Source organism: Cygnus olor, chromosome 8, assembly GCF_009769625.2.
Source record: "Cygnus olor isolate bCygOlo1 chromosome 8, bCygOlo1.pri.v2, whole genome shotgun sequence".
Lineage (NCBI taxonomy): Eukaryota > Metazoa > Chordata > Aves > Anseriformes > Anatidae > Cygnus > Cygnus olor.
In genome coordinates, this window is record NC_049176.1 from 17,463,118 (window position 1) to 17,479,475 (window position 16,358).

The 16,358-nt window shown below is 32.7% G+C and overlaps 1 protein-coding gene across 1 annotated transcript in view; it reads left to right on the forward strand.

Moving 5' to 3' along the window:
* ODF2L (outer dense fiber of sperm tails 2 like) overlaps positions 1–14,957 on the forward strand; it is a 29,859-nt gene extending 14,902 nt beyond the window's left edge. The window contains 10 exon segments of the mRNA XM_040565759.1: positions 1,104–1,289; positions 2,586–2,695; positions 3,462–3,597; positions 4,156–4,266; positions 4,475–4,576; positions 5,688–5,846; positions 8,022–8,107; positions 8,202–8,364; positions 9,297–9,422; positions 12,462–14,957. Coding sequence (XP_040421693.1) covers positions 1,104–1,289; positions 2,586–2,695; positions 3,462–3,597; positions 4,156–4,266; positions 4,475–4,576; positions 5,688–5,846; positions 8,022–8,107; positions 8,202–8,364; positions 9,297–9,422; positions 12,462–12,590 — 1,308 coding nt within the window. The 3' untranslated portion in view covers positions 12,591–14,957.
* The last annotated feature ends 1,401 nt before the right edge of the window (positions 14,958–16,358 follow it).

The following is a 16,358-nucleotide window of genomic DNA, read 5'->3' on the forward strand; positions in this document are numbered from 1 at the left end:
TTTCCCAGATTGGATGGGATTAGTAAACTGTGTTCATCAGACATTTCTTGTTAGTCAGAAATATTAACAACAATAGGAAGGATTATATCATTACAGTTGTAGAACCCAGATTTAGTCTCAACTGAATCATAAGTATTTGATAATGTAATTAAATGGATGAAAAATACATGAAGGCTGCAAAATCAAACACAGGGAAATGAGAGTCACAAATTGTCCATACAATGTGTGATGTACTACGTTGGTTTAAGCTTGTCATAGCCTGTTTTAATTATATGTTGAAAACTGTCTTTGGTAGTCTTCATCAAATATAAAATACTAGATTTTTTTTAACTATTTACTACACAATTTTGTTTCATTAATAGAGTGGTGCCATTATGTGCATGGGGGAAAAGTCAGAGATGTTGCAAGAAAATAGTATTTAGTCATCTAATAAAAGACCCTATCACAATATGTATATTTGGGAAAAGACCTTGGCCTTTCCTAGCTTCTTGATTTAAAACAAACAAACAGCAACAACAAAACAAACAAACAAAAAAAAAAAACACCACACACAAAAAAATAAACCACACAAATTCAAGATTTTAACTTTTGTTTTAAATTTCATATGCAGTGTTACTTATCTCTAGTCCTAGTTATGGACATGCTGACTTCAGATTCAGAGCATAGACTGCAAGTACATCAGTATGTATCACATTATTAAGGTGATAATCTGTATAGAAATAAGGGAATGACGTAACCACGTTTATTTTCCATCCAATAAATGGGTTCAGTGGCCATACCACGTTACCTACACTGAAATTTTACATTCATTGCCAAGAGCACTTGCCAATGGTTAGATTGGTGTCTTTCCTGCTACTCCTGTTTGTTTCTGTTTCTATTCCTCCTCAACCTTTTCTCTTGCTCATCTTCATAATGAGATTCCCAACATGTATTTTCTCTTGCCGACTGCTGTACATACCTTGGCTAGCTCCTTGTGTCAACTACAAGATACAGAGACATTAATGGAAACAGATTAAAATTGCAGCTCTGTTCCTCATTATATCTCACAAACTGATTTGTAAGGTACAGAATTTGAAAAGATCTGATGTTTAATTATGCTGCAGACTCTAGAAAAGAAAATAGCAGAGTACAAACTTCGAGTTGGTGAATACAAGCATCAGATATTAGCCTTAAGGGAAACAAGTGAGCAAGAGAAGACTGGTCTGAGAAAAGCAATCACATCCCAGAAACGAAAAGCTGCACATTTTGAAGAAGCTGTGAAAAACTTAACCTCCAGAATAAGAGAACATGTGAGTGACTACACTGTGAGTAATGTTGCACTGTTCTTTTAAACTGAAGATTTGGGAGACTTTTACCTTTGGAAAATAGGAAAGTTGGTTGTTCATGCTACGTTTGCATCTCTTATTTTTTGTTCCTCAGTTAAGGAAAAGCTTGCTATAAGTGACCTGCAAACTATTAATTATATTCGCTGTCTTTCTTTTGTTAAAATTTAGTGAACGTCTTAAGCCACGAGGTTGTATGCTCCAAACTGTAGTAAATGAGAGGAGTCTGATCAGCTTCAATTACACCTTTTCTGATCTTCCTGTTACACCTTTGTGGAGATGCACTGACTAAGCTCAGAAGTATGGTACACTAGCTGGCAGTTCAGAATTGGGGGTTGAAGTCTTTATTTTCTTTATCAGTTTACAGCGCCTCATAGGGATAGTTAGCTTTCTATTTCTAAGCTGCTTGCTCTGAACTTTTTCAAAATCCAAACACAACTTCCTTAATCCATATTACTCCTTGGATTCTTCCTTGTCCCTTATATCTGTACTGCATGTAATTTTTCGAAAAGGCCAAGTGGATCAAAACTGTGCTGAGATCTTTATTGACTTATTTGGATTTCCTAATAAGAGTGTGTTTTCATACTCTTGTGTGCGTTGCTATCATTCTGGATATGTCAGTATTAAAGATGTATTTTTCCAGTTAGTATACCTGGAGTTGTTTAATATTTATTTATTTATTTATTTTATCTCTGTGAGGAAACAGTAGTAATAGCAGTACAGAGGAGTGGCATTAATCTAACTCCTAAACTTCTGATGTTTTGTAGTCATACTGTTGTTTTCTTTGCCCATTGAAGACACGTACTTTCAAGATCGCATGTGTTGGTTAATGATCCATACTTCTCTGAGGGACTTCATGTAACTTTGCATTTCTTATCAAGCTATCATTTTTTAAATTTTTTAAATGTTTTGGCAGAATTTTATTTTGTTATTAATTAATATAATTTATATACGTAGGGATGTATTGGAGAAATATTTTTGTTTTAAGAAAATATTTTCATCTTAAATGCTGGTATATTCTAAAGTTGATATACAGTGCAAGTGTTGAACTATCTCTCTGCCTTGAGAGCAACTTTAAATGTGGGTAGGGTTTTTTGTTTGTTTTGAGACAAAAAGACAAAATTTACATTGCTTTGTACTACGGCAATCCAATAGTGCCAGCTTATATTAAACACCTCCTGTGTTCAGAAGATTTTGTAGAATGAGATGGCATTCTTTATGACATCCTTATGTTACATGATCTGTGATTCATGTATTCTATAGGAAGTCAAATTGTCTGAAATACTCTCAGCTTCTGATGTCTGGAAAAAACAGCATGATAGAATGGTAGAAGAAAAGGCAATGTTAGAAATTCAAACAGAAGACCTTAAGAAGTAAGTTAAACTGTTGGTTTTTGATTTTTATAGTTTCTGTAATCACATAAACTTAATATTTAGTAATGTATTAATGTTGACAATGTAAGCAAGTTTATGTATTGATATTGTAAATTTTTGAGCAGAATTTTATAGTTGAAAACTAGAGCAAATGTAATAATTCTAGCTGCGTTTCACATTTTTTTTTAAATAAATTAATTCTCCCGTGGAAGTAAGGAATACGTTATTTCTCCTGCATTCTTGCTAATAGTCTGAGCTTGCTAGTGACTACTATGCTGCTTCCTCAGAATCATTTAGTAACTGATTCAACAGCTTGAGTCAATCTTTGCATCTGCTGCAGCATAGAAGCTTCTTAGGCTTCCAGATTCTACTCCGGATAAAGGAGCAGCAAAATTATTCTGGTTGCATTAAAGTCTCACCCCACTGGTTCCTCTCAAATGTCCATTTGAACAGTTTAGTCTTGCTTGGAAAAGCAAGACAAAACTATCCAATCTTATTCAAACTATCCAGTCAATGTACACACAGAATATGCCATACGTTCACTTCCTTGATGGATCACATCTCTTTTGGAAAATAACTTATTTCAATAGATACTGCTTTCTTAAGATCTTTTTAAAGGTGTTTAAATGTGTTCTCCAGTTTCTTTTTTTTCCTTTTTCTTGTAATAAATAAAAACAATGATGGAACGTATCTTAAGGTACAATTTAATTTGCATAGTGAGAGTTTTGGAAACATCTAATACAGAAGTTCTTGCCTATCTAACAAGGCAGATAACAAGCCTTTCTGAAGACCTGAAAAGAAAAGAGGAATACAGAAGAAAATCTAATGAGGAAATTCTTGGAAAGCTAAATTCTGTTAACTCTGAAAATGAAAAGATTTATCTTGAAAATGAAAAATTAAAGGTGAGATGGTTGTAAATCACTGAGGAATGGCTCTGTATTTCTGATACATTAAAAAAAATTAACCACATTATTTCACTTTTACCCTTCTGTCTAGAGATACCACACTTGTAGAATAAATTTTGCCACCCATTTTTTTTTACAGTAAGTGAAATGAGACGTTTAAAATTTATCTACTGGATAGTAGATATCAAGTTAGGAACAGGATTTTCTAATCATCCTGCTTAACCAGGATGCCATTTATTTTACTGTCAGTAGCTACAAAATTGTTTACCTAGAAATTTTCTTTTAATTAAAAGTAAAGTTTTGCAAACATAAGAACTGAGTTCACCTTGATTACTGATTTCAATTTTTTAAGTTTCCAGATTTTGTAGTGTATTTATCTTCCCAAGTAAATATTCATTTAAGCTGATAAGTGAACTGTGGACTATTGTTTTTGTTTGACAGGATAAATTGTTGCCACTCCTTTTAATGTCTGCAGGTCACTTGATGGTAATATTATATTGTATATTGTGTTATTTTAACAGCACTGTAATGCTTTTTTTCCATGTTTTAATCAAGGTTTCCCTTGCTACATTGGAAAACAGTACTGGTTCTTTTGAAAATGAGATGCTAGGTCTGCAAGAAAAGGCAAAGTTACAGGAAAACCTTGTTGAACAGTGTAAAATTCAGGTGACTAGCATATTGAAACGTTCAAATATAGGATTTAAATCTATAAGTAGTTTTGAGGAAATGGTAAAGCTGTTATTTGTAATAAAACATTTGTTGTCATGGTGATTATAATGCTGTTGTAATATAGGAATGACAGAAGCAATACAAATAATTCTATCTTTTCTGGATTTAAAAAATAAAATATGGGTTTAAATATATTGTGTTGTAGGTACAAAAATTACAAACAGAAGTAGGATTGAAATCCAGATATGAAACAGTCTTAAATGAAAACAAAAGAATAACAGAAAACAAATGTTTAGAAGTAGATGAGGTAAGTTTTGCAGTATTATAGCATGCTCCCAAACAATTCTGTAGGACTTTGATCCTTCATATGTTATTGTGATCCACTTATTGTAGTAGTATCAAGGTACTGGCTGTTTTTCTTTTTCCATCTACAAAATTGCACTTAAATGCACTGAATGTTATACTAACTGTTACTTGAGAATGGATGTTTTTTGGATACTATATAATTGCAAACAAGTGGGAAAAGGTTCTTAGACAAATGACTATGGGCTTGGGTTACTATTTTAGAATTCATTTTGTCACTTTTAAAAATACAATTTTGTTGATGATTTTAAAACTAGATTTCTTGACAGAACATCTGTGAAAGTTGTGTAGGGAAGAAAACCCACTGTAAGACTGCTCTGCAGCATAACTTTGTTTTACATAGTGGTTAAAAGAGAGAACCCATACAGAGATGAGATTTAATTTTTTTCAGCAGGTGAAGCTGAATGCTGGAACACATGGTAGGAAAATCACTTTCCTGAGTTCCACTGCTCATCATAATACATTTTCTTTTCAAGCAATAAAGTTGAGGCAGGGACAAGGTTTGTATTGCCTGACGTGATTTTAGAGAATTGAATTAGTCCTCACAGAGGAGCATCTCAAATGTTCATTTTATTTCATACTAACTTTATTTTTCCATGATTCAGCTGTAGAATGGAGAAAAATATTTTCTGTTCCCATAAATAATATTTGTGCAGCATTGAATGCAGCTTTAGTTGTTGCCTGCTTTTCAAGCACTGCAATATTTGTATGGCCAGAATTTTTCCTGTAAGCTACTTAGTGTGTTTGCATGCCATCTTCCAAAATATATTATGATAAAAATAAAAATTTAGGTGTTGCATGATCAGCTACTAATACTTGCATAATTTTGTAAACGTTCGTTATCAGTGTTACAGAGTCTTTAATGACATGTAGTCAGAGACAGAAATTTCCCCAGTCATGAACTTGTAACTTTGTTGGGTATTTATAAAATAGATGATGTTATGCAACCTATGTAGAATTTCAGATTTATTACTTGCATGGAAAGCCGTTAAGTTTTATAACACTTAATTTGTGGTTTTACACTTAGATTTTTTTACTGTGATGATGTTATGCAGGTGAAGGACAAAATAGAGGCTGAGTCAAAGGAGTTAGAACATGTTTGTGACATACTGAATGCAGCTGAGGAAAAGCTGCAAGGATTTCAAGAAAAGCTTATGTACTGGGAAAGGATCAATGCACAGAAACACAAAAACCCTAGGGAGCTACACGTTCAGGTGCCTAGAACATAGTGATTTTTAAAGATAAATGGAAAAAATGTGAAAGAAAGTCTCTGGAATACTTTTTCCCCCTCTATTAGTGCATGGGCCTGTTAAGCTGTTTCCTTTGTTGTTTGCTTCATAAATCAGAAGCTCAGAAACTGTTGCCAGAAGCGAGTTCAGTATGTGACAAGAAATCCTAGTTACTTGTCTTTACTTTCAGATTTTCTATTTTTTAAATAAGTGCATTCTTGAACCTTTTGCATAGTTATGTCATGAGAAGTCTTTCAGAATTCTTCCCTGGAAATAAATGGTTAAATCTAAGTATTATTTGTATCTTGTGGAGTAATTTAATACCACATTTATTTTGTTTTTAATGACTCATTTATAAACCAGACAATATTCATACAGAGAAATAGCCACAAGTTATATTTTTAAGATAACTTTACCATGTTAACGAGTACACTGTGTTGGTTGATAAAATATAAAACAAGTATATGCTTCAATAGGAAAATTTCTATTTTTAGCAGAATTTTAACACTACTGCTTTAAGAGAAAATAAAAGCCTGAGTGTAAATATTCCTCAGCCTTTTTTTGTCTGTGACATCAATTTCCATGGTTGTTTTTTTTCCTCATTTCCTTTAATGTGCTTTGTATTAGAAGAGAATACTTTGCTAGCAAAAATGACAAAGGTGTTTGAATCAGTAGGGTAGAAAATAAATTTAATCTTTTTCGTGTGTGTGGAAAACTTATGCTGACTTAAGTTGAAACATAGTGAGTCTCTGTGTCCCTATAGGCCTTGTGCTCTTTAAAAATACGTATACCTTGATGTTTCTTTTTAAATTTCATGTCGAGATCATCATTATAACATCAAATTTTGTTTGTATCTTTCTAAATACTTATTCCTGAAATATTCGTAAGCTCATAAATCAATTTTTGCATAGCAAAGTATTTAAGCAACAATTAGTTTTGAGGTACACATATAAAATTATCTATGTAATTTTAGTCCAACTATATATTTTCCTGAACAAATGCAAAAAAAAAAAAAAGCCACTTCTAAGCATAGTGACATAATTGGGAATATAACTACTAGTATGGTAAATAGCAGTTAAATTTTGGCATTAAATCTCAATTGGGTCCTTTAGATATTTTAGCCTGGCCCTTGATCCTATGATTAGAATTTAGGGAAGTTGCTTCTGAAGTAACTGGACTACGTGCAGAAACCCTTTCCTGGGTTCATCTGGACTGGGACATCAACTTACTACCCCTATGCTGAAGGTTTCTTCTACCCCCAGTCTGCCAGTAGAACAGCCTATATAAATAACGTCAGCAAATTCAGCCAGGTTAGCTCAAGTTAGTGAATGGAACCGCTTGAGGTAGTCCAGTGAATGATGGAGGTTGTGAGTTATGTTACGGTGCCAGCAGAATGGTGATATGGCCATTTACTGCTGATCTGAAGCTGATGGTTGATAGCAAGAGCGATAATCCCACTGCTACTGTTATGGGATTTAAAAGAAAATGTAAACATTTGTCAATCTGGATGCTGGGTAGGGGTAAAATAGTTTGGCTTCTTGCTTTTTTTCATGTCCTGCTAGTGATATACCTCTTTTTATGAACTTGATTGTCATTTTTGATTATAAATATTTACCACTTTCTGAAATCCTTTGTTAGTGCTAGCCTTTTCTTCACAGGTAACTATATATATATATATATATGTATATATATGTGTATATATATGTGTATATATATATATATGTGTATATATATATGTATGTATATGTATGTGTGTGTATGTGTATATATATATATATATAGTATTATTTTTATGGTTTCTGTGACTGTAGAGTGAGGGAATTTATTCTTGCTGGGATTTAAAGCTTAAGAGTCAAGGTTCACAAGGAGACAGACCTGGCCAGCTCTCAAAACACAACTCTGCATGGGCAGCATATGGGTTTTGTTAGGATTTCACTTTGTTACATAGCAGGTCATCAGTCTTAAGTGTTCACACAAAGTTTTAGTCCGCTACTTTGACTGCATTTTTATTTGTTTCAAATATAGGATAGTTCTTACATGAATATAAGATGTACTTGAAATTGAAGTTAAATAATTTGACTGGATTTTAATAGGCAGGTTTACTTTATAATATCCTGCATATAAATCTCTTCAACTAGAAAGGAATTGTCATTTTCACAGGAGGAAGACAACATAAATTCCATGGACAGTCATTCCTTGGAAGTAGAAAACTTTAACATTCAGAAGAAATATGAAGACCTTAAGAGGTAATTCTTAAAAAATAAAATAATCTGACTGCAAATAATTTCTTTACTGGTTTGCTGTAATGAATTATAATACATTAATTTCTTTTGCCTAAAGGAAATTAGAAAAGATAGAATTTCAAAATGAAGAACTTGCTTATCAGCTCAAAAAAGAAGATGAGAGTCTTCAGTGCAGTAAATTGCAGCTTGAAAAGAAAATTGCAGAGTATAATGGTTTAACCAGACAACTGGAATCTGCTTTGGAGGAAGGGAAAAAAATGGTATTGATTATTTAGTGCACCTCTCAGCTTTGTTTGCTATTTTCTGCTTTCATATGATGTTAAAAACAAGAGAATAAAAGATGGGAAAAGATTATTTGCATATAAGGAGCATTGCTAAAATTTACTTGGAATTCTGCCTGTTTAAATATGAATCATGCAATTCAACTTCTTTGTGGAATACATATCCTATTGAAATTAATGACAAAGTTCAGTGAACCAACATTTCACCATCATTTTTGTGACAAATCAAAATGCTTTAACTACATTGTACATAAATCTCACGAAGAGAACAGGAGGTTTCTGAACGAGATCTTAATTTTGCCCTCCACGATTAATTTTGCAGTCCACAAGAACTTTGGTGCTAAAGTCTTTCTAATTTTAGAGGAAGGATTTGCACCCTTTAAGTGGAGATTTTTTGTTTACACAAAGGATGCAAACAGTATGGAAGAGGAAATGTAGGAATTTAGATTGCAGTGTATTATATTAGTTTAATCAGAAAATAGGCATGAGGTTGTAATTTTCATCTCAGATTAATCATATTAACAGTTGGACTTGATGATCTTAGAGGTCCTTTCCAACCTCAGTGATTCTATGTTGAAAAACAACTATCTCAATACTACTTCTCAATACTGTCTGAGAATATAGATTTGGTTCTGAAAAAAATAACAAGTTGGGGTACACTTACAAATTAGTTACTATTAGTTACTCATGTGTGTGTATATATATATAATTTTTTTTCCAAATTGAAACTGTATTCAAATTCAGCCAGAGTACTTCCCAGGTTTTTTGTAGTTTCTGTGCATGGGAAATAGCTGAAGTGTTAGGTAATAGAATGGGAAATAGAGCTGTTAATGCAAAGGTACAAGAGAATAGTTTGGTTTGGGCTTTAACTGCAAGTAGATGTAAATACATTCTATCTCATACTATAATAGGTAGCTGAAGAATTTAAAAGACTGTCATACACAGAACAAGCCCTTCAGACAAAAATACTACTCCTTGAATCTGAACTGAGAGAGTGGCAAGAAGAGAAAAACCAAATTCTCTGCAGATTTCACCATGTGAGTAAATAATTTCTTAAGTCATAAACAATGTTACTTACCACATCATTTTTTCCATAAAGTTTCTTTTACTGAAAACCACTGTTTTAATACAATTGATATGCATTTTAGGAAACAGCAAATTAATTCAACTCGACAATATACTTTGTATATTGACATTTCTAATAGACTCAACAGATGTTTAGCCTATCTTACTAAATAACTGGAATAACATTGAGTTTACATCTCTTATGCAATCCAGTTTTCCCAGGAAGCCAAAATCAAAAAAAAAGATATGAAATTTTAATTTCCCTCTCAGATTAATCAGCTTCAGTAAGCATAACTAGATTTGAGTAATAGAATAACAGTTCCATAACCATGTAGTGGTATTTTTTTTTTTTTCTCCCTGAGTTGATAAAAGAATCTGATCTTACTGGAATTTGTGCAAAGCTTTCAGTTGCATACTGATGTTGCACGTAAATGTAATTAGTAACAGAAGAGATGTTTTTTTTTTTTTTCAAAGTTTCAGGCTTCTAAATGCCTAGGCTTTGATATGCAGATACTTATCTTCTTAGACTGTGGCTCTGCTGAATAGGTAGGTATTTTGGATGGGTAATACTATCTGAAAGCCAAAAAAAGTGTTGGTGGGGAATAGGGGGCTACTTACTGTTTTAATGAACCTAAAAAATCTCTTTTCATTGTCTCTTAATAAAATGACAGCCACACCTGAATTCCCTACACTGGCAATGGCATATCATTTGCTTCAACCAAAGTTTTAATACAATTAAAGAATTGTCCAGCAATCAGTGATAATAAACTACAAAGCTATTTAAAATAAATATAAATGATGGTAAAAAGGCACTAAAAGATACTCTCCTAGACTCTCAGAAACAATATTCTGTATTCTGACTTAAAGCTTTCAAGACTAAAATCTTAAGCCAACCTAAATGTAAATTCTATTCAGGATTCAAATAAGGCATCAGAGATATAATTCTGTGTTTGATATGCTTAATTTTTATCTGCATCAAGTGTAACTTAATTAATGTCTGCATTTGCCCTAAGATAAAAGTGTTGTTAAAACAAAGTCAGACATTTAAAATTACTATTTCAAATTTCAAATATATATATTTTTAATAGTAATTTCTTACTATGCTAAAGTTAAGTAGAAAATTAAGAAAATTTTCTTGCCTTTTGTCCCAGAAGAACACTCAGGTTGAATTGGGGTATAAAATTTAATCATATTCAGCAAGCAAATTACCACAATATCTTTGCTTTAATTTTAAGAAAGAAATGAAGTTCCTTGCCCTAAGGAGGTGTATTAAGACTAGGCATTCACAGCTTTTTTTTTTTTTTTTGGGGGGGGGGGGGGGGGGGGGGAAGGGCGCAACAGTGAGAGTGTTGTAGTTCAGCTGAAAGAGATTTAAAAAAAAACTCTTTATTGGATCCTATACCTTAACACCTATGTTCAGTGATTCCAGTTTGGTTTAGTCTTCTTCAGGAGTTTTTGGTAGTAGAGTATGTGTATGGTGGTGTAGAAACAAGTGTATTTCAACTTTATCTTTTCTATTCTTGTTATGAAATCAAGTGTAAGTTGGGAATCCTTAACTAATTTTAAAGCCCTGGAGATTTAAAGAACCTGAAAATGTACATCAAAGAAACAATATGGAAAGGGTCACTGCCAGCACTTGCAAGGCAGAGTTACTGTTACGTGGTGCTGTACGCTGTTATTCCTTTTCTGATGTCTGAGCATACTTGAGATCAGATCCCAATTTATTTCTCTCGGCAACTTAGAAAACAAGCACAGACTTGCATTTCTGTTTTTGTCAGTTCTTATTGTACTCTTTATTAATTTGAAAGTAATCATTTTTTTATCACTTCTAAGAAATCTGTAGATTATTTTATTGTTTATTTTAGGCCTCATAGTGATTTCTTTAACTTGACTACCACTGATTTTACTTTGTTTGAGATCCAAAATTGGATCTCTAGCACATGGCTCTACTTCAAGCTATTTATATTTGCTATTTTGAATGAAAATACCAGCATATTTTCATTTCTGAATCATTATTTGCTCCTTAGTCCATTTTAAATGCTCACACCGATGGCTGGAGGCAAAGAAACTCTGAGAATCACCAATCCTAGATAATAAAAATTCAGGTCACTTGCCAGAATACTCCTGCTGGTCATTCTGTGTGAAAATAAGATATTTTCAAATGGTTTCCATTTTACAGTTAAAAATAAATACAAAGGGTATTTGTCTGAGAAGAACAGTTGTAAATTAATTCAGAACATACATTGTTTTTTTGTTTGTTTTATAACTACATTTACGTATAACCAGCAATGCATTATAGAAAATATGATCCTATTCACCTTGTTGTAATGAAACTGGAAACAAAATAGGATTATGAAGGTAACTATTTTCAGTTAATCATTCTAGATAGTTTCTTTTTCTAGAGCTGGATTTAAATCTGAAGACTTTGATATAATTACTTTTTAAAAAAATGTATTTTAACCAACTAGCATCTGAAATCTGTAATAGGTGTAAAAGGTAACTCCTGAATATATGTAACACCCATGTAAATATAACAAACAATCTCTGCTGTGCATCAGGTATGGGTTTAATGAGCAGGTAGTGCTGCAGTTAGTCTTTTTGTTCTTGTTCATTTGTTTGCTTTATTTTTTTAAATTAAGAACCATAGGCAACAAAAATCATGTTACAACAGAGATCAGTAACTAATGTTTCCTTGAAAAATCAACTTTATAGAGTCTTAAGTCAATAATAGAGTTAATATGCTAGGAGTCACTTATGACACAAATTTAGATTAGTTTCTACATTCCCAGGCCTTTTTTTTTTGGATTATAAACCTATTTAAACATGTTCATTTTGGTTCTGATTGAACATAAATCTTCTGTGTCTTGAGGCCCTTTTGAGGACCTTGTGTTTTCAGAGCCCCTGAGAAGTTTGAGTAACTAAGGCTTATAAAATTTAGGTACTAATTCTATTACATTAATATTTTGATTTGTATTTTATTTCTAAGTTGTGTTGTGTTACTTTTCCTTTAGAATGAAAAGCACCATGAGATATGCTTGAAAGAGCTGGAGAACAGCCTACGAAAGTCAGAAAACAAGAACCAGAGCATCCAGAATTATGTGCGGTTTTTGAAAACCTCATACATAACAATGTTTGGCTGAATCCTTTAACTTCATTAATTTTAATAATAAAGAAACTTTACAAGATTTGGCTCTAACTGTTGTTAGAGTCAATGCTATTGAGGCCTCAGAATTTTGCTGGATTGAACTATATTAGTTTAGTTTGTTTTAGGAAAACTTCTGCTATGGATCTGGAAACATGGGTCAATTATTGTATATCCTACTGGTTGGTTACATTCAGAAGATTTAGTTGGTATTACTGATATAAATAATTGTATTATTCATGGAACAGAAAAGAAAAGGCAGTCTGTGATAGTAGTGAAATGTGTGTAAGTGTAGGGTATGCACACAGAGTTGTAAATTGGTCTGTGAATTTACCATGTGTTAGGTCTTGTGCTATAAATTCTTGTGTGTCCTTTTAGTTCATGGTAAATGCCAGCTTATCATAAATTACTTTTCAGTCTCAATGGGGGAAGAGAACACTCATGGACTGGCTGTATAATAATTTGCATATCTTTGTTATTAATAATTATATCTTATTTATCAGTCATTATCCATCTGTTTCTGTAGAGATCTAGCTGCCCAAGGTGATGACACACATTCTGTTAAGACAAGCAGGAATTTAGAAATAATTAGGTTCTCTCCCTTTCTTTTTCCTGTAACTTAGCACCATGTGTAATGTGTAGTGTAGTACACAATACTGCGCTGTGTGAAAGGCTTGCAGCCACCAGGCTGTTCCATCCAGCCTTGTTCCCTACATGCCACCATCCCATTATGAAAAGGAGTACATCTATCTTTTACAAATATAATTAGAAAAGTATTTTAAATATAAATATAATTTAAGCTCGGAATGTGTTAAAATACCCTTTCATGTTGACACAGCTTCATTAAGACAATTAAGTGTTTCCGTGTTCTAGTACAAAGCTACCGTTCCCTGAGGTAAGACTTACTTATGCCTCAGGTTAAATGTGTAAATATTCAGTTGATACAGGACTAATACAGAAAAAAACAATTCTTATTCAGAAAGTAGCTGTTTACAGGCTTATAGAACTGTGATATGTTTTCTTTTTCAGAATAGTACATTCATATAAGTTAAATATATGTAATTTAGAGCGCATATTTAAATAATATTTTTGGACTGGAAACAGGTTGGTGCACACTCTGTTATGCATAGTATTTTATTGTTATTTATGTGTAGAATGTTGATGCTCTTTTTTCATTATTTTGCAAATGCTCATCCATCCTAACAAATACTGATATGGGATAATTATCTGCTCATGTGTACATTTTGGATAGAAGTCCATGAATGGCTTTTAAAAGGTTGTCCTGAAAAATTGCATGCTTTTCACTGATTAAATGATACAAAGACATACAGTAACTTGATTTCAGCCTATCTATTGCTACTCAGGAAATAAGATCTTTTTCTTTTTTCCCTTGCGTCGTTTGCCAGAAACAGATCTGAAGTTACTAAAGTTGTTGACAGCTTCAGGTACCTCTTTATCTGTGAATGTCCTGAACAAGTTTGTATATGGCAAGTTCTAGATGCATATAATATGCATACTGATTGTTACTAATTGTTGTATATCTTTGGACTGTAAGTGGCTCATACTCATCTACTTCTGAATTGAGACAGAAAAATTCAGCTCTGTGAATTAACCTGTGTAGACCTTGGATGTTCTTGAAGCCTCTAAATCAATCAGATACTTGGTTCTAGATGATAATAGGCATCAGGAGCCACTCTGTGCTGCAGAATTGTTAAGATGCGAAATGTTATTAATGTATTTTGGAGAACAGATTAATTTAATCAGAGAAGAACAGCGTATTTTACATCATAGAAGACAGCATTAGAGAAGAAACTTGTCCAAAAGGAGATGAGAATAACCAACATAATTGAGCTTAGCTATTCCGAAGGAATCATAGGGAATGTTAGTCAGTGTAAAGATCAGCTGACATGTATACAAGGCATGTATTGAATATCAGACATTCCTAAATTCTGATCCGTACAACACTTTTCCTGTGGTGCACAAGTGGGTTATTCACGTGATGCTGAATCCTTTAACCAAGTCTTCAGCTGCTGAGTAGCAAAAAAAAAAAAAAAAAAAAAAAAGTTAAAGTGCACCTATGTCAACTGGCTGTGGTTCACTTTGAGCCTAACGGATATTTTAAGTCTGAGTACAGGAGATAATTTTCATGTTTATTGGAGACAAAATTAAGTCAATTCTGCCATGATGGTGATCACAACTGGCCCATACAACAAAGTAGCCTGGACAAACAAATAAGCTTTGACAAGATCAATTTAGTATGCTTGGAAAATAGCAGCTGAGCTGGAAAAATATGGGGTTAATAGTGACATTGCATGTTCATAATAGACATTTGTAATGTTATGTGGCCAATTTAGTTTTAGATTGCAAGTAGAGGAACCATGTATTAAGAATTAATACAAAATATAGTTTACTTGTGCCTGTAATACTATATCCAAGTATGTGTACTTAATCTCTAGAAAGAGCAATTGGATGGAATCGTGACAGCACATAATACAGTCTTTGCATTTCCCTGTAATACTGTTTTGGAAAATGAGACAACTCATCCCCCTTAATATGACTTATTATTATTATTTTTATTATTGCTTCCAAATGACTGACAACCTTGCCAGCTCTGCCAGTTCTGTAATGCTGAGCCATACCAATGTGTGTTCTCTAGTAAGCTGACTGACAACACTGAAAGAAAATAGTCCCTGCCCCTAATCAATGACTGCAAGAAATAGTTTTTTTTAAAAATACTGCCACCAAAAACATATGCATCTGCATCTTTAGTATGTAATCACTTTTACTTTTTTTGCTTTGTTCTACTTCATATGCCACTGTGCTATAGATCATGTTTTTTAACTTCACTTCTAACTCAGTTGATTTTTTTTAAATTATTTTTTGTATGAATTTTCATTGGTATTTTTCTAATCTGGTTAGTGACAAAATTTGCCATCCAGTCATGTCATTCAAGTCAACTTCAGTTTTATTTAACGTGTTGTCCTTTGGTTGTATTTGGCACTAGAAAAACACTCCAAGTCAGTTTATTCTGTAAGCAATTTATTAAATGTTTTATACTTTTCACACAGTAAATTAAATTTGGATAATGCTTTTTTTTTCTCTCCTCCTGGTTTCCAATTTATTAATATTACTGCTGTTGTTTCTTTCTTAACCTAAAAAGGGGTAAACCCTCCATGGATTTTCAACCATGCAGCAGTGTCTTGAGACGTAGCTTTATGAATTTCCTACAAGAGATATGAATCACTCTTTAACTTCAAATTTTCTAGCTATGTTTTTTTTTAGAGTATGCCTATATTTATCATCATGGTATCAGAACAATTCAATTTATCTATTTGTAAAGACTTATTTTGGAGATTTGACAAACATCTTTTTTTTTCTTGAGAGCTCATCTATTTTTCAGTTATGTCAGTTTGCCTGGAAAAGGTATTACCACTTTTTTACAATCCTGGTCTTGCTTATTTCATTACACCATCCCATAGCACTACTCCTGAGCTATTCAGAATAGTCTAAAGAGGGAATGAGACATGGGGTCAAAATACTTAATGCAGTTCTAGTTTCACTTTTTTTAAATGTAGTTTAGAATCAAATATTTTAAACTATGATATTTCTTATCAGTGCTTTGCTTATTATTGTATGTTTCCTAACATGACAGATTTCAGTGTTATGAAAAGCAAAGTACTTTGAGGTTGCGAAGTTCACTTTCTGGCTAGTGAATTTTCTTATTCAAACAGAGTTTGGGAGCTTTAATTAAGATAAATTGCAAGCA